The sequence below is a fragment of the Mastigoproctus giganteus genome, chromosome 3, assembly GCF_048544385.1.
Source record: "Mastigoproctus giganteus isolate SK-2022 chromosome 3, ASM4854438v1, whole genome shotgun sequence".
Taxonomy (NCBI): Eukaryota; Metazoa; Arthropoda; class Arachnida; order Uropygi; family Thelyphonidae; genus Mastigoproctus; species Mastigoproctus giganteus.
This window is the reverse complement of record NC_143577.1, coordinates 18107692-18129638: the sequence shown is the minus strand read 5'-3', so window position 1 is coordinate 18129638 and position 21947 is coordinate 18107692. Positions and strand designations below refer to the sequence as shown.

Below are 21947 nucleotides of genomic sequence, written 5' to 3'. Positions count from 1 at the left end.
TTGTTGTGCAATAAATATAATAATTTTTAGTTTAATCTTTTACTCTGTACTAGAAAATGTTTTAAGTCCTGTGTGAATATGAGTAGTAGATATTAGTATGTTACTGTACAGGATTAGTTAAGATTTTTTTTTTTTTTTTATTTTAGTCTGATTCTCTTTTTTGTTTTGCAGATACTCAATCCGTATACCTACAAGATGGATTTATACTTAAGCAAAGAATTTACTCATCCCTTGCATGAAAATTTATTTCCTTTAAGGTTTATAGCCAATGATCACATTTTTGTGGAAGCTTCAATAGATGCTGGTAAGCATTAAAAGTTAATAGCTTGTATGTCAGTAACTAAATGACTGACATAGGTATTTGAAAAATACCTGTCATTTAGTTAAGCCACTGTTTATTTTACTAACATATTTTATCTAACATTGAAGATGTAGTGATGAAATTCATTCCAAGAGCTAAAAAAAATCCTTTTAGAAAAAGGATTTTTTCTAAAAAATATTTCTTTTGTAGAAAAGAAATATCTACTGTACTTTTTAGTACTTCTCATGGACATTCCGAAGGTTGGGTCAGTAGCAATAAACATCATATAAATTTAACAACTGTGAAATATGCCATAGTCAACCTCTCTAGGTAAAGGAACGATCCTGCATCTTCCTTTGTAACAGGCTTAACTGCACTGTTTGTGAGAGTGATGTGCACCACTTCCCCATAGTGATATGGAATCATGAAGCAGTGAAGGAGACAGAACAATTGGGATGAAGGAGTTCTCATTTGTTTGTAGCACGGAAATGCCAAATTTTGTTACTGGTTTTCTTTTTGATTTTTATTGGAGAAGGTTAGGTGTGTCTGTTGCATGGGTGTGTTGTATGTGAAGTTATTGTTTTAGGAAAGTAATAACAGTAGGACAAAATTACACATACCAGATACCAAAAAAAAAGCATTTTAGTTTTTCAAAAACTAAGCTATTATAATTATAAATGTGATAATTTATTTTTAAAGTAGTCATAATATTAATACCCAGCTAAGGGGGGAAAAATCATCTGGAATTTTCACTTGTCATAGTGTTAAAGCATTAATGCTTTTGGAAAGTGATATATGAAAATCAGTATGTGTAACTGAACATCACTGCTTAGGAATAAATAAAAAAAAAAAAAAATCTTTATTTTGTTTTAAAAAAACTGCAGGTATTTGGCACATGTGGTAGCATATTAGCAATTTGTTTTCTTTTGCAATGATGACTTGTTTGCTGGCATTTTCTCTAGAACTTTTTCTCTAGGTTGTTGACTGGCTATATTTAACTGTAACCTATGAAAGATGTAATAGTAATTGTGGCATGTGATGCAAGAAAGCAAGCGTACGATCTTATGTAGCATCAGCCAAAAAAAAAAAAAAATTCACACAACCATTCCCTCTAAATGTTTATTCAGTTCCTCCTTAAATTTATTTAACCTATCAAATTCTACAACAGCAGATGGCAGTTTGTTCCATTCAAGGCCTTATACATCTCAATCAGATCACCTCGCAGGTGCCTAGTCTCCAGCCACTGCAATTTGCAGAACTTAAGCCTCTCTTGGTAAGAGAATCCCTTCATTCCCCTCACCAATCTTGTTGCACTTCTCTGTACATGCTCAAGCAAATCTACATCCTTCCTAAAATGAGGCTTCCAGACCTGTATGCAGTACTCAAGGCATGGCCTGACCATTGTCTTATACAGAGGGACAATCACCTCCTTTTCCCTGCTAGCAAAATTCCTGTTTATCATTGACAAAACCCGTGACCTGCTCTTGCAGCCTGTCTGCATTGTTCAGAAAACTTCATATCTGACTGCAAAATTACTCTTAGATCTTTTTCATTTTCTACCACCCTAAGTGTAGTACTGCACAGTTGGTACGTTTTTCTGGGGTTACTTCTATCCATATGCAGTACTTTGCATTTGTCAATGTTAAACTTCAGTTGCCGCTTCTAGGCCCATCTTCCCAAATTTTCTAGATCCTCTTGCAGTAGCACACTGCCATTACTGTTATTAACAACCCTGCCAATCCTTGTATCATCTGCAAACTTCGACACTAAGCCTGATATACCTTCATCAATATCATTGATAAATAAACAAAACAACAGTGGATCCAACACTGAACCCTGTGGGACTCCAGTAATAACATTAGTCCATGAAGAGCAGTGCCCATTGATTACCACCCTCTGTCTTCTCCCATTCAACCATCCTTTTATCCATTGTAGCAACTTACCCTTAATATCATTCTGCTCCAATTTGTACAGTAATCTTCCATGCACAACATTGTCAAAAGCTTTCCTGAAATCCAAGTATATGATATAAAAATTATTTTTTGCGTCCAGTTTCTTTGTAACCACATCATAATATCCAATCAAATTTGTCAGACAAGACTTTCCCTTAACAAACCCATGTGTCTGAATTACTGCTGCAGTCTTGTCTATATGATCCTGCAATGCATCTTTAACCAGTGACTCCATTATTTTACTCGGAACAGAAATTAAACTAACTGGTCTGTAATTACTCATGTCACCCTTTGATTCCCCTTTGTGAATTGGGGATACATTTGCACATCTCCAGTCCGTGGGGACCTCCCCTGAGTCGAAGGATGCTCTCTCATAATTATGGCTAAGAGTTTGCTTAGTTCATTTGCCGCCTTCTTTAATATAACTGAATAGATCCCATCCATCCCAGGTGCCTTTCTTATGTTTAACTTCTACAATTTCTCCTCCACTTTGCTCTCAGTCCGCATTATAGCCTTAGTCGCTAATGCGCCAATAAAACCCAAGCTCTCGGTTATTACAAAATCATTAAGCAGCCTGCTACAATTTGATAACCTTCTGGCATTTTCAATCCTTAATAACTCCTCGTGTGTGAATGTAGATGCAAAATACTCATTCAGTTTGTTTGCTATCTGTGCAGGATCATCAACAGTCATACCATTGATATCAAGTGGACCAATCTGATTCATCCCCTTCCTTTTAGAGTTTATATAAGTAAAGAAATCCTTGCTGTTTTTCTTAGCATCCTTTGCCAAAGATTTCTCGTAATCTGCCTTCACCTGCCTAACCTCCTTTGTGACTTGATTACATGTGCTGGGATATGATCATATAATTAATGATTACAAAGCAAGAAAAATCATGGTCAAAATATATGTGCCTGCATGTGTGCGCACACACAAACACGATTAAGCAACCAGTGGATAATATTTAAACCTTTGAATATGTTGAAATTACAACAAAGGGTAGATACTACTTTGCTAATGCTGTAATAGAGAGCATATATGCAAAATTTGTTTTGCTACATGGTTTAAAGCTAAGTTAAAAATTGTGCTTGGCCCTGTGAATTGCACCCCTAAAATTTATTGTAGACATCATTTGCTAATGCTGTAATTCTAATAAGAGAGCCTATATGCAAAATTTGTTTTGCTGCATGGTTTAAGGCCTAGTTAAAAATTGTGCTTGACACTGTTAATTGCACTCCTAAAATTTATTATAGACATCACAATTACTGAGCATTGTAGACTGGTTGCAAGGAAGGCCCATGGTGTTTTCTCGATGATTAATCGAACAATTGCTAGTAGAGATAAGGACGTCATAATCCCATTATATAAGGCTGTTGTTAGACCACACTTGGAATACTGTGCTCAAGTATGGAGACCCATGTAAAGAAAGACATTTTGTTTCATGAAAAGGTCCAAAGACAGGTAACGCGCCTGGTGAGATCAGCAAAAGGGCATCCGTATGAGGAAAGACTTTGGATATGCAGGTTGCTGAGCCTGGAAACTAGGCACCTTAGGGAAGACTTGATTGAGGTGTTTAAAGCTCTCGGAGGCATAAACAAAATGATGAAGACGAAATTTTCACGGTTATGAATGATTCTAGAACTAGGGGCCATAATTTCAAGTTACGGGGAGGGGTGTTTAGACTGAATTGCAGGAAGTTTTATTTTAGTCTACATGGGTGGTAGCGGCTGACAATTTGAGAAAATTCAAAGGTCAGCTGGAAAACTTACGGGAGGTGGGAAAAACGCATAGGTTGTCTAGCTGACTGGGCTAGCCAGGTGGTTAAAGTGCCTGCCTAGCAACCCAAAGGTCGCGGGTTTGAATCCCGCCTCAGGCTTGGATCAAAGTACTGCAAAAACTTTGGGAGGTGCATTATGGCAACAGAAGCCGATGCGCCAACAACTACCAAAAAAAAAAAAAAAATAGGTTGTCTTTTTCCTTTTCTCTTATTAATTATTATTATTATTATTATTTAAAATTTCTTCTTATTATTATTTAAATTTTCTTCTTATTATTATTATTTTATTTTTATTCTTATTATTTTATTTTATTATTATTATTATTTTTTTGGCTGGTGCAGTGAAGTGGTGCAAGAAAGCCATGGGCTTCCTTGCACCATGTGGCCATTGCTAATACTAATACAAGAAATATTCATTTAGTCAAAGCTTAATAAAGAGACTGCACTCACCTCAATAATTCGTTGTGGTTATATGAATCATAAAACAGTAGTGTGACAAATCATTGGTTAAACTAAAACGGTGTTTAAAAATCGCAGTAAGGAAAGTGTGATTTAAAAAGAGTAATTGAAAATCATAGTCTAGAGGAGGAAGGGTGCACCATATCATCCTCTAGTTGTCTGGAATTATCTGAAATTAAAATTAAAAAAGGATTAAGGCCAATAGTTGAGAACGATGGACTTTCGATAAGTTCATCTTCAGTTGGCGATTAAAAAGAAGAGCGAAAGGATTGATGTAGATCTTAAGTACCTGAAATGTTATGCTGGACACGTGGTAATTTAATTCGCGTGAGATTCCAAATGGTAGACAAGGTAACCAGAAGTTTTGTGTTTAAGTCAAGATCGGTGTTGAGTTGATACCATTCTATTATGGGGGTTTCATATAGGAGTTTATAATTTGAATTTAATTTGGCGATGGTTGTTGCGGTATCAACTGAGGGGTTGTGGTTATGAGTGTGTACATGTTGAGATAGTTCAGTATTTCCTTCAACCCCTCAGTTGATACTGCAACAACCATCGTCAAATTAAATTCAAATTATAAACTCCTACTATACGAAACCCTCGTAATAGAATGGTATCATCTCAACACCAATCTTGACATTTTAAACACAAAACTTCCGGTTACCTTGTCTACCATTTGAAATCTCACGTGAATTAAATTACCACGTGTCCAGCATAACATTTCAGGTACTTTAGATCTACAGCAACCCTTTCACTCTTCTTTTTATCGCCAACTGAAGATGAACCTATCGAAGGTCCGTCATTCTCTACTATTGGCCTTAATCCTTTTTTAATTTTAATTTCAGATAATTTCAGACAACTAGAGGACAATATGGTGCACCCTTCCTCTTCTAGGCTGAGTTTTTCAATTACTCTTTTTAAACCACACTTTCCTTGCCATGATTTTTAAACACCGTTTTTAGTTTAACCAATGATTTCTAACACTGTTTTATGATTCATATAACCACAACAGATTATTGAGGTGAGTGCCGTCTCTTTATTAAGCTTTGACTAAATGCATATTTCTTGTCATGAACTTCAGCATCTTAAGCTTTTGCTCTTTTATGGTAAATACTAATAATACTAATACTTATGCAATGTCCATTAGACTCCATTTTTGTTTTATTATAAAAAAAATAATTTTTAGCATTTTTTTGCTAAATGAAAATGAGCTTTTATTAATTATTATTTAAGTAATTTATCTCATTTCTTATTGATTGAAATTTCTTGTGCTATATATAGTATTTTTTTTTGCTTCTGTTCTGCAACCCCTTTTCTTTTTTTTTTTAATCTAACTTTTTACCGGATAAAAAACTAGAAATTGTAAAGCCAGAAAGAAAACTGGAAATTGTATATATATTTTTAAATTTCTTTTCTGAAAATGCAATTTTCAGAAAAATATGATAGGTGCCATGAGCCAAATTATAAAATGACATTGGTGTAGATATATTACCTATAATTTGCAACCCCCCCCCACTTCCACCATCCTTCAGGATCTGTGGAAGAATGAATTATAGCTGTTGAATGAGGAGTGTTCATACTCCAGCAAATTCCAAAAAAAGATGTAGTCACTCGTGTGCTCTATTGTACCAAATAAACAAACAACCTCTTACAAATCTAATAAACTGAAATTTAAACAAAAAATACTGTATCATCATTTAAAGAAAGATATATAGAAGATATATCTTCTATTAAAAAAAAATTACAAGTGGCATCTGACAAAGAGTTAAATCCAGTATACTTTGTAAAAAAAATTAGATAATATGAATTTTGGATAGAAAGTTATTTTTATGTACTTTCAGATTTGAGTTAAATTAATTAAATGTATTAAATCATTAAATTTAATACATTTCATTTTTAAAAGCTTTTTTAGGGTACGTTATATTTTTGTCCTTCATTTTTAAGGGTCTTTTCTTTTTTTAACTGGGCATTTTTCTCTCCTCAGATTCATCTTATTGTGTTGTGATTGATGAGTGTTGGCTCTCAGGAACGAGTAACCCCAATGAGGATAAATCTAGAAGGAATATGCTCATTAAAAATAGGTTAGTTTGCTATATGCTTACAATATAAGATTCTTTTTTTTTTCTCACTTCCTCAGCATTCATATATATAATTCAATAAATTAAATAAAAACCAGAAAAACAAAAGTTTTAAAGAAAAACTTTTGTTTGTTACTAATATAAACTTTGGTTTGTGATTGTAGAATAGTAGAAGGATGCATGTCATATTAATCATTTCATAATTTCCTTATTATGAAACTTAATCTGTTTTATTTTAAAGTTTTTTATCACTCATATTAATGAGTGATAAAAAACTTTATCACTCATTAATATGAGTGATATATCTCGTGTTCCCAAACACGAGAGGTTCTAATACCTCTCGTGTTTGGGAACCCCAAACACGAGAGGTATTAGAACCTATAGTACTTAGTACCGTGCTTGGGTTGGAGGTTGAGAAGACGAAAGAAGATATTTGTTGACATTGGACTTGAACTTCTGTAGATTGTAATTTTCAGGAAATACGTATGAAGGAAGGTTGTTCCAGAAAACGGCAGTTGAATGAATAAATGAGGAAGATGAAAAGTTGGTTCTGTGGGTTTGAAGTTGGACGGTAAATGGATGTTGACTGGTGGCGGCATGTATTCGGACTGTTTTGAAAGAGAGAACGGGAATTATAGAAGCCAATTCAGAAGAACAGTGCCCATGGAAGTATCTGTAGAAGAGGCATGCAGGAGAAACAGTACGTCTATGAGAAAGCGAGTGGAGAGACTCTGTTAGAGATGAATCATTAATTAACCTAACTACCCTCTTCTGAATGGAATCAAGAAGCCTGAGAGAGGTTTTGGGGGCACCACCCCAGATGTGGGAACAATATTCCATGGCAGGGCGGATTTGTGATTTATACAGAGTGAGCAGCTGTTTGGAAGAGAAGTAACGCCGAGAGCGAAAGAGAAAACCAAGTTTTTTAGATGCAGAGGAAGCAATATTTGTAATGTGCTTGTGCCAAGAGAGATTAGAAGTGAGAGTAATCCCTAAAAGAGATATATCATTTTGCCTAGAAATTGGAGTGTCACTAAACATAAGCATAAGAGCAGAAGAATCCTTTTTGTGAGATATAAGACAAGACTGAGTTTTAGAAGGGTTGAAATCAACTAAGTTGTCTTTGCCCCACTGGAGAATTACCTGAAGATCGGCATTTAAGGAATTGGTAGCAGATTTTCGAGAAGTTGAAGCTGATTGAGCAGGACAAGGTTTCTCAAAATGGAAAGTTGAATGCAATGTGCTATCATCGGCAAAACTATGAATAGGATTTCCAGTCAGTGGAAGAAGGTCATTGATATACAAGAGGAAAAGAGTGTGGAAAAGAACTGAACCTTGGGAAACACCAGCATTAGTGGAGAAGTTAGAAGACAGAGAGCCATCTACCATCACCCTCAGTGAGCGATCAGAGAAAAAACTGGATAACCAATTACAAAAAACAGTTGGCAAACCATAAGATGGAAGCTTGTTTAGAAGACCTTTATGCCAAACACGATCAAAAGCCTTTGAGATGTCAAGAGCAACTATTTGTGTTTCACCGAACCTTTCCATTGAATTAGTCCATAAATGGGTAAAATAAGCCAGAATATCACCAGTGGATCGACACTGATGGAATCCATACTGGCGATCGTTGATCAGACGGAAGGTTTCTAGGTGGTTTAAGAGTTGGCGGTTAATTGATTTCTCCATTACTTTAGAAAGAGTAGAAGTAATTGCAATGGGACGATAATTGGATGGGAAAGATTTGTCACCCTTTTTAGAAACTGGCTGGATATGAGCAAATTTCCAAGCAGAAGGAAAAACACCTTTGGAATAAGAAAGTGAAAAAAGGCGGTAAAGAATAGGAGTAAGTTCAGGAGCACAGGTTTTGAGAACAAGTGGAGAAATACCATCGGGACCTGGAGCTTTCTTAGCATCAAGATTCATCAAAATCCTTGTAATATCCTTTTGACGGAAGACCACAGGAGACATTGAATGGAGCGTGTTGGGAATGGTGGGGGGGTGTTTTACCAAGATCATTAATACATGAGCTGGAAGAAAAATGGGATGCTAGCAGGCCAGCTTTATCCTTGGCTGAAGTGACAACAGAACCATCTGGTTTGGACAGAGGTAGGAGCAGAGATGGTCAAAAGTTGTGGCCAATAGCTTTGGCAAGAGACTAGAATGCTCGGCTACCATTAGGGCAAGAAGCAAGTTTTCTACTCTTAGCCTGTTCAAACTCTAGTTTGGACTGATTAATAACTCCTTTACAATTGTTGCGAGCTTTGGTGTAGGCAGAAAATGAAACTGAAGAATTAGAAACAAGCCAATTACGATATGCAACGTTCTTCTCTTGGACAGCTTTAGCACATTTATTGGAAAACCAAGGTTTAGATAAAGGACGAGATTTTAAAGTGGAGTGTGGGATAAAGGATTCCATTCCTGCAAGAATAATTTCACTGACACGATCAGAGCAAACGTTGACCTCAGAAGTTTTGAAACAGTAATCTGACCAAGGAAAAGAAGAAAAGAAGTCTCTCAGGTCATCCCATTTTGCATTCTTGTAATGCCAAACAACACGAGGTTGGGAATAGCCATGAGATAAAGGTTCCATTGGAGAAGAGACAATCACCAAGTTGTGATCTGAAGTGCCTAAAGGACCTTTCACTTCGACCGTGTACTTAGAAGGGTTGTTTGTGAGAAAAAGATCAAGCGTATTGGCTGTATGATTAGGAATGTCCAGTATTCTTGTAGGTAAATGAACAATCTGTGTTAGGTCATTAGTAATTGCAAAATCCTCAGCATCTCGACCTGCTGGTCAGTGTGACTAGAAAACGGAAGCCAGCTGGAGTTGTGAACATTAAAATCACCAAGGAAAATTACCTGTTTTTTTTTTTTTTGTTATTTGGTTTTTAGGAGCATTAGCAACTAAGGCCATATTGCTCCGGGAGATGCGGTGGTCATTTCCTGACCTTTCCGCATCTTCCGTATTTGGTGGTGATGGGCTCGAACCCCGGTCTAATCAAGAAGCGTGTGCTACGCACCGCTGCTCCTTCCCACCTGGCTACGGAGGCGCCGAAAATTACCTCACTGTTAGGAAAGTTGGACTGGAGAAAGTCAAGTTGCAAAGCGAGGAAGTCAAAGAGCTCCAAGTGATTAGTATTGGAGTTGGGAGAACGGTAGAGACAACAGATGAATTTGACACAATGAGGTAGAGAGATTTTAAGCCAAAGAAGATCAAAGAGAGGAGATTCCAAATTGCCAAGTCTCTGACAGGGAATATCAGAATGGATATATGCACAAGTACCACCTTTGAGGTGAAAGGAATCATACAGCGAATAATTTGGGCATCTGAGATGAGCAGTAGTTGAATCAACCGATAACAGAGATTCTGTCAGAAAAAGTACATGGGGTTTGGCAGACTGCAAGTGGAAATGGACATCGTTGAGATTAGAATTGAGACTACGTATATTTGTGAAATGAATTAGGAAGTCCTTGGGAGGTTTAGATCTTTTTCGCAGATAAGCTTGCTCTATTAGTTTGACAATTCATTGTGTATTCAATAGTAAGAAAAAGTGGGTGGGTCATGCTGTATGAAGTAATGATATTTTTGGATATGGCGTACATGTGGTAAGAATATACCCAGATCCTTGACATAATGTGGTCTCGACAATGCTCCCCGCATACACACTACTCGGACTCCCTCCAGTCGCTATCTGGCAGAGTAGAGGTAGCAAGTTTATACACTAGCTGATCCGGAAGCCTCCTAGAGAGTTACCAATAGGTTCAGTCCAGTGTACTAACTAGCGGCCGGCCTGCGAACACCCTTTTAGAGCTGTACCCTCGAAATGTAAGGAATATTGGATCTCGCCACGACGTTCATCATAACCTCAAAAGTCATCAATCATACTGCATGATGGAAGAGATAGGGAAGGGCTGACCGGAACTTAGCTCTAGAGACTAAACATGGGTTCCACCACTTCAAGCCTCCAATAAGCAAAGTGGTGGTATTTCGCTGGTTGATGAGAGTCATCTACCACCTAGTACTGCCTGGTAACATAGAGGGGTGGCGTTCCTCCATGTGGTGTGGGCGCCACACCTCGACCCCTGCTTACGTTGGTTCACACCTGGGTGGTCACCCACCATGTACTTGTGCATGGAGGTTATACCCAGGGTTACTAACAGTCCCACCATCGTGAATGTGGAAGCAGAGGATTTGGCTGTCACAGACTGTCCAGACTTCGCCGAAATTGGGTCCACTTGACTTGAGTGTCACCCGAATATCAGTTCCATCAGCGTTTTAGACTCCCAGGTAGCAAGTACAGCTTCTCTGGCATATCTTAGAGAATGTCTGTGACAACCTCAAAGAACCGAAGTTTAGCCATTTATGCCAACTTTTCACTAACTCAGTACCTGACTGCTCTCTAAGATGATATCTGAGCATCTGTTAAGTAAGATGGGTTGTAAATAGGAATACTTCATAATAGTGAAGCATTATTTATTTGAATTAGTGCAATACCAAGAAAAGTTATTATGAAAGTGTTACATATATGAGATCAGTGGAAAGAATTATTCATATCTCTATTACAGATTTTGGTTTGTAATTCTAGTATAGGAAAAAGACATCTGACCTGCTATTATTAATAATTTAAATATTTAGCTTATTTCAAAAATATCATCTGACTTACCCACAGGGGAAAAAGAATTTTGTTTTTAATCTGTGTATAAGAACAATATTTCCTGTATATTAGCCAGTAACCACTTCTAAACATTTACAGTCCTGAAAAGTTATGCAAGGTTACTTCATTCTGCTTTTCTATTACTCTTAAACCCTCAACTCTCCTATGATTATGCCACAAGTTGGAACAAATGTAGTCAAATGGTTGTCTATCTGTTAGACCTAATGTTCATTTCTTTATCATAAAACTTAATTTTTATCATATTCTGAAACTGTCTAAAATTAATATTCAAATTATCTGAGATTATTAACTATATTATAACTTTATTATACTACATTAACTCTATTATACTACATTAACTATGGGCGCCTCCGTAGCCAGGTGGGAAGGAGCAGCAGTGCGTAGAACATGCTTCTTGATTTAGACCAGGGTTCGAGCCCATCACCACCAAATACGGTGGATGCGGAAAGGTCAGGGAATGACCACCGCATATCCCGGAGCAATATGGCCTTAGTTGCTAATGCTCCTAAAAACCAAATAACAAACAAACATTAACTATATTATATACTATATATCAGCTATCTGAAATTAATTATGATTTAGAAAAATTATCCCTTCATTTTTACTTGAAATTTCTTATGCTGTATATCTTTTTCTGCAAACTGGAAATTACTTGTTTGCCAGATGAAAAATTACAGAAAAATATTCAGAATTCATATGCGAGCTGAATTATGAATAACCTGAATTATGAAATTATGAATAAATACACCCATCCATCGGGGAAGATTCACTTATTAGTGTATTACTCCAACAAACAATAATGCAGACAAGAGAAGACATATGGCATATATCAGACAACTAAACAGTTAAATTGTAATAATCAGTAGTAAATTAAAATAAGATCAGAAAATACTGCATTATCATTTAGTGGTGGGGAGACATGCGGGAAAATATAATCTGGTTCCAGATTAGAGAAATAACAAAAAAAAAACACAGTTGAGTTTATCAGTTGTTCTATGTGACCACCAGAGAATTAAGGGACATTTAAAGAAATCTTTTGCATGATTTCTTTTAATGATTATGATGTATATTATATTGTGAGATATACTGAAGATTCATGGTAGGCTAAAAGAGCATGTGGAAAGAATTAGAATTGGAAGTGGAGGAGGAGATAATTCTGGTTCATTAGCAGTAGAACATTTTTAATAAAAATTGCACCACCTGAACCCATGGGAATAAACATCGCTGAAATTTCAGCGCTCCAGTATCAATAAGAACATTGGAAATTCAGCTACATCAGTTATTCTGCCTACTCTGTGCTACTACCACTCAGTATTTAAAGTAATTTTTGGTAAGCACTAAACTGTTCCAATTGATAGGCAGAGTGATGCAATATGCTGACAATAATATTTTCAACATTAAATGTTTAATTCCATTATTGTATGTTTTATTTTTGACAATTAAATACATATTGCATCCAAAATATAAAAAAAACTCAGCACAGTTCTGAAAAATTTATTTTGCATTAAGGTATTGTATTATTTTTTGTTTTTGTTGTACATATGGTATAAGGTTTGGCTGTTTCTTAAGGCAATGTCCAATTTGTGATTGGTGTTTTCTAAGTTAAACTTCTGTGCAGTTTGACATTTTTTTAGGAAAAGTTATATATCATCTGGTGAGTTGCAAGTATTAGCAAAATGGATAAACAGGTGTGATCCATCTTATAAATAAAGATAAAAAAATTTCGTTTTTATTTCAAGTAAAGTGATTATTTTCAGCACAGTTGGAAGTAGTAGTAGTAGTAGTGGCATGTGATGCAAGAAAGCAAGTGTATGAGCTTATGCAGCATCAGCCAAAAAAAAAAATCACACCATTCCCTCCAAATACCTGTCCAGTTCCTCCTTAAATTTATTCAACCTATCAACTTCCACAACGACAGATGGAAGTTTGTTCCAGCAATTAACCACCTGCTGGCTAAAGGCAAATTTCCGCACATCTATTCTACATCTGTCCTTTCTTAATTTGAATTTATACCCCCTTAGGTTCGTAATCTGAACAAGTGGAAGGATTCCATCAGAATTCAGCGTGCTGAACCCATTCAAGGCCTTATACACCTCAATCAGATCACCGCGCAGGTGCCTAGTCTCCAGCCACTGCAATTTGCAGAACTTAAGCCTCTCTTGATAAGAGGATCCCTTCATTCCCCTCACCAATCTTGTTGCCCTTCTCTGTACACGCTCAAGTAAATCTACATCCTTCCTAAAATGAGGCCTCCAGACCTGTACGCAGTACTCAAGGCGTGGCCTGACCATTGCCTTATACAGAGGGATAATCACCTCCTTCTCCCTGCTAGCAAAATTCCTATATATCATTGACAAAACCCCATGACCTGCCCTGGCAGCCTGTCTGCATTGCTCAGAAAACTTCATATCTGCCTGCACAATTACTCCCAGGTCTTTTTCATTTTCTACCACCTTAAGTGTAGTACCACACAGTTGGTACGTTTCTCTGGGATTACTTCTACCCATATGTAGTACTTTTCATTTGTCAAGGTTAAACTTCAGTTGCCACTTCTTAGCCCATCTGCCCAAATTATCCAGATCCTGTTGCAGTAGCACACTGCCATTACTGTCATTAACAACCCTGCCAACCTTTGTATCATCTGCAAACTTCGGCATTAAGCCTGATATACCTTCATCAATATCATTGATAAATATACAAAACAACAGTGGACCTAACACCGAACCCTGTGGGACACCACTAATAACATTAGTCCAAGAAGAGCAGCACCCATTGATTACCACCCTCTGTCTTCTCCCACTTAACCATCCTTTTATCCATTGTAGCAACTTACCCTTAATACCATTCTGCTCCAATTTGTACAATAGTCTTCCATGCGCAACAGTGTCAAAAGCTTTCCTGAAATCCAAATATATGATATCAAAATTATTTTTTGCATCCAGTTCCTTTGTAACCACATCATAATATCCTATAAAATTTGTCAGACAAAGCTTACCCTTAACAAACCCATGCTGTGTCTGAATTATTGCTGCAGTCTTGTCTAGATGATCTTGCAATGCAAATTCAAGTCTCTGATAGTTCATTTTAGTGAGCAAGCACCAACCTGAAAGCAAATATTATTTTGCAGAACTGGGCAGAGTTCTGCAAAATTGTCTGAAAATTATCTATTTACTGAGTCTAACTTGAATGGAGCATATTTAAAGTCAGTGAAAAAACAACTTTTGTTTCAGTTTGTGTCATATTTAGTTTTTCTGAGCTTGATATAGTCATATTCAGCTAGGATTAAAGAAATTTTTTTTATGTATTTAGTAGCTTTTAATTTATATTAAAGAAAATGGTTATATTTCCTTGCTTGTTTTACTTAGCTGTCCAGCAGATTTGAGTGTAGAAATCTTGTCAAAAGGATTGTGTGTCAGTAAAGATTCAGATTCATTACGACGACAGCGATTTTCCTTCCAGTTGAGTGAGGATTTTGTGAATGAAGACATTTTTCTTCATTGCCGTCTTAGTGTTTGTGGGAGTCCAGTATTGTCGACTTCATTCCTTGCTCAGCAAAGCATCAAACAGGTGGGAAATCAATGATCAATCTTTTGTAATACTATTTTGTATAATACTGTTTTAGAAAACAGTATTATACAGATAGCAGTAATTGGCCTGTATTCTTATTAATATTTTTGTTGTTGTTTTTCACTTAAAAGCAGGTCAGCTGCATAAAAGGGACAAAAGAAAATTTGCTGAAATAAGCAGAAAATAATAATTTTTTCATTATTTTTGCTAATTATTTTGTTAAGCTTTGTTTTAAATATGTTTGGGTATAGTATAAATTATCAGAACATTAGAATTTTTCCAGACTATCATGCTATTCTTATTTACTAATTTACAGGCAGAAAACTTGTATATTTTTAAAGATAGCTTATTCAACTCTTTTTTTTTAAATGTTCTGAGAAAGATTATTCTGTTTCTGAATAATGTAAAACAGGACATATTTTAAAGAAGAAATAAAAGAAAAATTAAACCACCTGTTGATCATTCAAAATTCAGTAGTGTTATAAGAATGTTCAGTTCTATACACCTCTAAATGACAGCATATAGCATTGAACAAAAAGGGTTTATTGCTCAGGAATACTATAGAAGTGGGGATTCGATTGTTTCTGTTCAAAAAAGATTGCCACAGCATTTCGACATGTATGATGAACAAGCAAACCAGTGTTGAGGCTAATGGATCAGTTTGAAAGTACAGGCAAGGTCATGAAGGCCGACCTTCATTAAGAAATGCCAGAGAGTTGATGAAGGTGGGGACATCTTGTTGAAGAACCCAAGGAAGTGATTGCATAAATTTTTACAAGAGATGAAGATTTTTTACAACAAAGTAAGAAAGAGTTATCAAAGTAACTTGTGTGCATATCTTTACCATATTCAGTTCAGCCAGCCACTAATACCAAATGCTAAAGAGCAGCATGTTTAGTTTGCCATGGAATTTAGTGCACCATTAAAGCAAAAATCTAACATTATAAACAAAGTTTGTTTTTTTTTGCTGACAGAGCAAATTTTTATTTATATAGGTAAAAAAAAGTAAACTGTAGCCATTATCAACCCACTGCAGGATGGAAGCCTCCTCAACAATCCATGTTGAGGAAAATGAACTATAATCTGCCACACTGGTCCAGTGCAGGTTGGCAGATCAACCATATTTAGAAGTCAGGGGCTTGAACCCCAATCTACTCAAAGAGCATGTGCTACTGCACTTCATCTTCTGACCACTTGGCTATGGACAGGTATGGGAATTAAAATAAAAAAAAAGAAAAAAAGTGCATGTGTATCCTATATGCACGAAAGATGTTTTATGTGAAAACAACTTTGATGAAAATCAGAACCTATAATATTTTATTCTCACACCCACTGCTTACTCTACCATATCAATATTAGTGACAGAGTTAGCGTCATTTAGGAAGTGATGTAATTTTTGTCATTTCTGCATCGCATTTTCATGACCAATTGATTTTACTTTAGTCTGAAAAATTAGTAGATGCTGCCAAAGATGTTTTCACCAAAAAAAAAAAAAAAAAAAGAAGCAAGATTATTGGCTCTGGAGAATACATATTACTGTTGATGATCATTACATGCAAAGGATGCATGGTGTGCACTCTCTGCATTTGGCATTTTTGGGACAATGTTAGTTGATGGAAACATCTCAAATGATGTTGTCTCCATGTGATTAGGGACACTTTTTTGCCTTTTTTTGTGTATGGCATTGATGTGGACAGCTGTTTAAAGGACAGTGTGAGACCCCATACTATAGCTGCCCTGAAATTCCTGGATAAAATTTTTGACAACAGTGTTTTCTAACTGTTACTCTGAAGTGTATGGCAAAGGACTGGTATGGCTTCCAATGTTACCTTATTGAAACCCATGTGAATTTTATCTCTCAGGTTATCTGAAAGACAGTAGAATCCACAAACCATCCTCATGCTGAGGAAAGTGATTGAAGATGAAAGATTTTTTGTATCAAAATAAATGTTGGAGCGTGTTCTTCACAACTTCATCTCCAACCGTGACATATTGTAATACACTTGGAGGACACATTGAATGTGTTGTGGTATGAATTTCCCAATACTGCTAAATTCATTCAGATAAATAAAATGGTATGATGAATAAATAATCACTCTGTATATTAAGATATAAATACTTTGAAGTTGAAGGAAACTTTTTTAACTGAAGTATATTTTTAAAAAATCAGAGAATTAAAAATCTTATTTTATTATTATTTTTTTTCCAGTTCTCTCTTAGCAAAAAACAGTGTCATGTTGTATTTTTGCAAAATAAGGGCATCAGCATCTTGTTAAAACAAGACATAAAAAACGTATTTCTGCTATTTATCACTTTGAAAACACAACATGACACTGCTGTGTTGTTTCTGAGAGAGCTCGACACAGGCTCTGTGATGGCCAGGTATCCAATATGTAACTTGATCTCAAAATGAGTTGCTGAACTTTCATTTTTTGAGTCTTTCACCATATTACTGCATTTTTTTAAAGGGAAATTTAGAATTAATTCTAATAACTTAAATTTTATTTATTTAACTAATCTTGATTGAAAGTTCTTTGTTACAAATGAATAAAGCATTCTTTATTTCGCTTTTTATTTCATATAGTTTTATTTTAAGTGAATTGTTTCTGAAATTGTCTATATTATCTGAAAATTATCTTAATTAATAATTATATTATCTGTCTCTCAGTTAATAACATATTTTGTTTTTACATTATTTCAATTGGTTAGTTTTGTGGATTTGCCTCTTTAACCCTTTCCTCCTTTTAATCGTAATTTAAGTTTTAATTTTACTTTATTTATTTATTTATTTATTTTTTTTTTTTTTTGCAGTTTTATCTTAACTTAGTTTTTAATTCTTATTTTCTTGCAAATTTCCTTTATTTTACTTATTTTCTATTAAACTGTATTTTTGTATTTTACCATCATTGCATAGTTGCAGTGAATTTAATTTGTTTGAAAACATGCCTGTTAAAAAATAAATTTCCTTTTAAAAATAAATTTACTTTTATTTTATTTTATTTTTATTTTATTTTTAACATATAATATACACAACAGGCATTCGCCCAGTTAAAGTGTATAACAGAGTAAAGGTTGTACAAACATAAAAATAAATGGTAGACTAATATACTTTGTACAATGGAAACGGGAAAAGTTCAATTCACAAAAATAAAAAGATATTCATGACGTCAAGTCTAGCGCTATGTAAACTCGCAGAAAGCAGTTTGCTGCAGGAGACATCATCACACACACACACGAATTAATAAGGACATCTTTAGCCCAGAACTCATCCATCAATCGGTCAACTTACTCCAAATAGTTCTGTGAAATTGTTTCTTGTTCACAGCCATATCCAAGTCAAACTTGTTCATGAGTGCCAATGTTCTTTTGAAGAAGGAGTTCCTGGATATCTCTAATCTGGAGTTACCGATGTGGAAAGTAGTCTTCTGTCTAGTAATCACCGCTGGAGCGTGAAGGTCAATATGGCATAGAAGATCCGGCAGGTAAGTTGATCCAGCGAAGATGTGGTACAAGAGTTTTAAATCAAGAACAGTTCGCCGAGTTTCCAGAGATTGAAGCTTGAAGTAGGAACAGAGATTCCGGTAGAAGATTCTGTGGTAGAACATGGGGTTACGTCTGGAAAGATAGTGGATAAATTTCATCTGGAGCGATTCTATTTGCTGTATCAAGTATGCATAGTGTGGGTTCCATACAGGAGAAGCAAACTCCACTATAGGGAGTATAGTTGTCTTAAATAGGAGCACAGAGAACTGAGGATCTTGAAATCTGTACGTCTGCCGTTTAATGAAGCCAATTTGTTTTTTCGCTTGGTTTAATATATTCCTAACGTGTTTTTCAAACCCACATGTAGCAGTAAAAGTAACTCCCAGATCTTTAACTTCGTCAACTCTGGAAATCGGCATCTCCTTGATGTAATATTCATTAACTAAAGTCTTAGTTTTCCTCGTAGCGGCAAAGGAAATAGAGCTGCACTTCATAGTATTAACCTCCAAACCGTTCAAAGCAACCCAATCAGCAAAAGAGTTGAGAGCAGTCTGAAGGTTAACTGCATCATCTTGACTGCAGATAGGTGAATATAGTTTCACATCATCGGCAAACATTAGTATCTTGATACCACCTCTCTCAACAAATTGCGGTAGATCGTTGATAAAGATGGTGAATAAAAGAGGCCCAAGAGATGATCCCTGTGGTACTCCTCTCGATGGAAAAAATTCCCTTGAGACTTCCTGTCCGATGATCACTGTATGTTTTCGATATGAGATATAACTCATCAACCAGGATAATAAAGGGTCAAGTATTCCATAGTGGCTTAGTTTTTGAGCAAGTTGATTATGCGGGACACTGTCGAAAGCCTTAGTAAGGTCTGTGTAGATCACATCAACCTGTCCCCCGCGATCGACGGTGTCTAGAACCTGTTGCCAGATGGTGAGAAGATTAGTGGTAGCTGATCGGCCCCTGGTGAAGCCATGTTGGCAGTTGCTGATGAAGTGATTAAAATATTCCATTAATCGGTGGTGAATGACAGTGTCCAGAATTTTTGCCAGCGAGTTCATAAGGCAGATGGGACGGTAATTCTCTAGTGAGTGGTTTGCACTTCTCTTTGGGATAGGAATAACATTAACAGTTTTGAAGTGAGTGGGGTAGATACCAGACTTAACGGAAAGATTGAATATATGCAATATTATATATTTAAGTTGTGGAAAGCATTTCTTCCACAAGATAAGTGGAATCTTATCTGGGCCTGCAGAAAAATCTTTTGTTAGTTTCCGAAGCGCTTGAATGATATCGTCTGTGTCCACCGAGAGATTATTCAGTGTATCATCCTTAGTGACTTGAAATTGATAAGCTGAAGCAGCAGTAGCTGCTGTTTTCTCTGAAAAGGAGGAGAAAAAGGTCGCAAAAAGATCTGCTTTCGTTTTGTCACAGGTTATAGGCTTGCCATCGGAATCAATGATCTTTGTTCCTGTTGAGCAGTTATTAGAATTCTTTAGCATGTTCCAGAACAGCTTTAGGTCTCCATTTACTGTGAAACTGTGTTGAATTGATTGCATATAACGAGCGTACTGATTTCTGATCATCTTTTTAACGTTACTTCTGTGTTCCTTGAACAGTGCCATATATGATTCATCATGTGTCGTCCTAAAGAGTTTTCTGCACTGTTCTTTGGCTCGTATAATCGCAATTATGTCTGTCGTGATCCAATGAGGGAATCTATTCCTGTAATTTTTACTGAGAGGTATGAACTCTTGAATGATAGAGGAGATTGTGCTAATAAGATGATCGGTGACTGCGTCAAGATCATTAATCCGTGGGAAGGAGAACCAATCAATGCAATCGAGCTCACGCCCTAATAGTTGCCAGTCTGCTCTCCTAAAGTTCAGCTTGGCTGGAACAGGAGTTGTGCATCTATTCTTCTGTGATATGTTTATTTGACATCTTAAAGCCTTGTGATCAGACGGCAGAAATGAAACTGCTTCTAAAATACGGATCTGCTTGGATGCAAAAATGAGATCCAGCATCGCCTTGCCTCTAGTACAAGTATTGTTATACTGCTTGAGGCCCAGTTCTGACGTGATGTCATATAGCAGCTTAGTTGTAGTGGTTGACTTCTCGATGCCTAGTGGAGAGTGTTGAGTATTGAAGTCTCCAAACAAGTACACCTCGTCCGACTGGTGAAAAAACGTTTCAAACTCACAGAGTGCTTGCGACAGCCTCTCCATAAGAAGAAGATCGACCGGAGGCGGAAGGTAGATAGCTGCAATGAGAACAGTTTTATTATGAACCTTCAGCTGACAAAAGATTCCTTCAATGTTTTGGATAGTCCTGTGCATTGTAACTGCAAATTGGTTTGAGATAATAATCGCGACACCACCTCCCCTATATCCCCTGTCTCTTCTTAGGACAGTATAGCCCACTGCTGCCACTTCCGAATCCAGAATCCCATCGTGTAGCCATGTTTCTGTGAAGATATATATATCAAACTCCAGAGAGCAGAGCGAGATTCTAAATTTGTCAATTTTATTCACTAAGCTCCTACAGTTCTGATAATATATGTGAAGAGATTGCTGACAGGCAACATCAGCTCTCCCTATATATACAGGATCAGCAGAGGCCTGGAAAAGAAAAGAACAAGAGTTGTTTGTGCACCGTGATTGCTAACTATCATTCTTCTCCAAATTATTTGTACTCTTGTTGTAGATTTTGAACGGCCTGATTATTAATCCGGGAGGCCAATACAGGGAATGCTCTGCTAGAGGAGTTTACAAGTTTATTGTATCTGTTTTATTGTGTCCAGAAGAGTTTACTCACAGCTGATATATCAGCACAACAACTAGCAATAACCTGTTCATTTTTTATGCCAATGTATGGGCTGAATATATTTGAGTGTTTATCCATGTCCACATAAATTATTTCACAACTACAACTAGACTCTGATCTGTATTTATCTTTATTTTGTAATTTAAATTAAAGTTCAGTTAGGGATTTCCATAATAATGTCTTACAATCATTTACTGCATTGCCACTGAAAACCTAATGCAGTATATCTGTGTACAAATATTAATAAAATATAGTCTACTGGTAAAACTTAGTCCAGTCATTATGTGCAGATTTCCATAAAACCTTACTCGTTGGCCAGAAAGTTTATCTAGTATAAATATTAGTGATGTACTAATTTTTTTAAAAATTGTCAAGAAATCTGTTTAAAACATATGCAAAATATTTAAAATGTTAGAAATACAAGATAATAATTACACCCAACCTTTATAAAAACAGGGTGTGCAGAAAATCCTGACAGTTTATGTAGCATAAATACACAACCCTCTGCTATACAAACCTACCATAATAGCAGGATTAATGCAGAGTGTTTTACTGTCTGCTGACCAATATAACACTCTGCATTCACAGTCACTTAACAGCTATTCATTGTGGTTTCTTATATCAGTTTCAAAAATGCAGTGCACTTAATTAAAGTTGTGTACTTTTGTGAATGTCAAAACAACATGAAGAATGATCATACTAGATTTGAAACAACCAGGGCAGCCACTTTTGGTTTGTGCACCTAACAATGTGACTATAATAAGGAATGCCATCTTGTGAAGTCTGTACAGGTTTGCTCACCAGTATGCTCTTATG

The 21947-nt window shown here is 36.1% G+C and overlaps 1 protein-coding gene across 1 annotated transcript in view; it reads left to right on the top strand.

The window, feature by feature from the left end:
• LOC150087761 (transforming growth factor beta receptor type 3-like) overlaps positions 1-21947 on the top strand; it is a 371467-nt gene that overhangs the window by 336404 nt on the left and 13116 nt on the right. The window contains exons 13-15 of the mRNA XM_090369867.1: positions 172-304; positions 6474-6570; positions 14612-14813. Of these exons, the coding sequence (XP_090225993.1) occupies positions 172-304; positions 6474-6570; positions 14612-14813 (432 nt within the window). The remainder of the gene's footprint in view (positions 1-171; positions 305-6473; positions 6571-14611; positions 14814-21947) is intronic.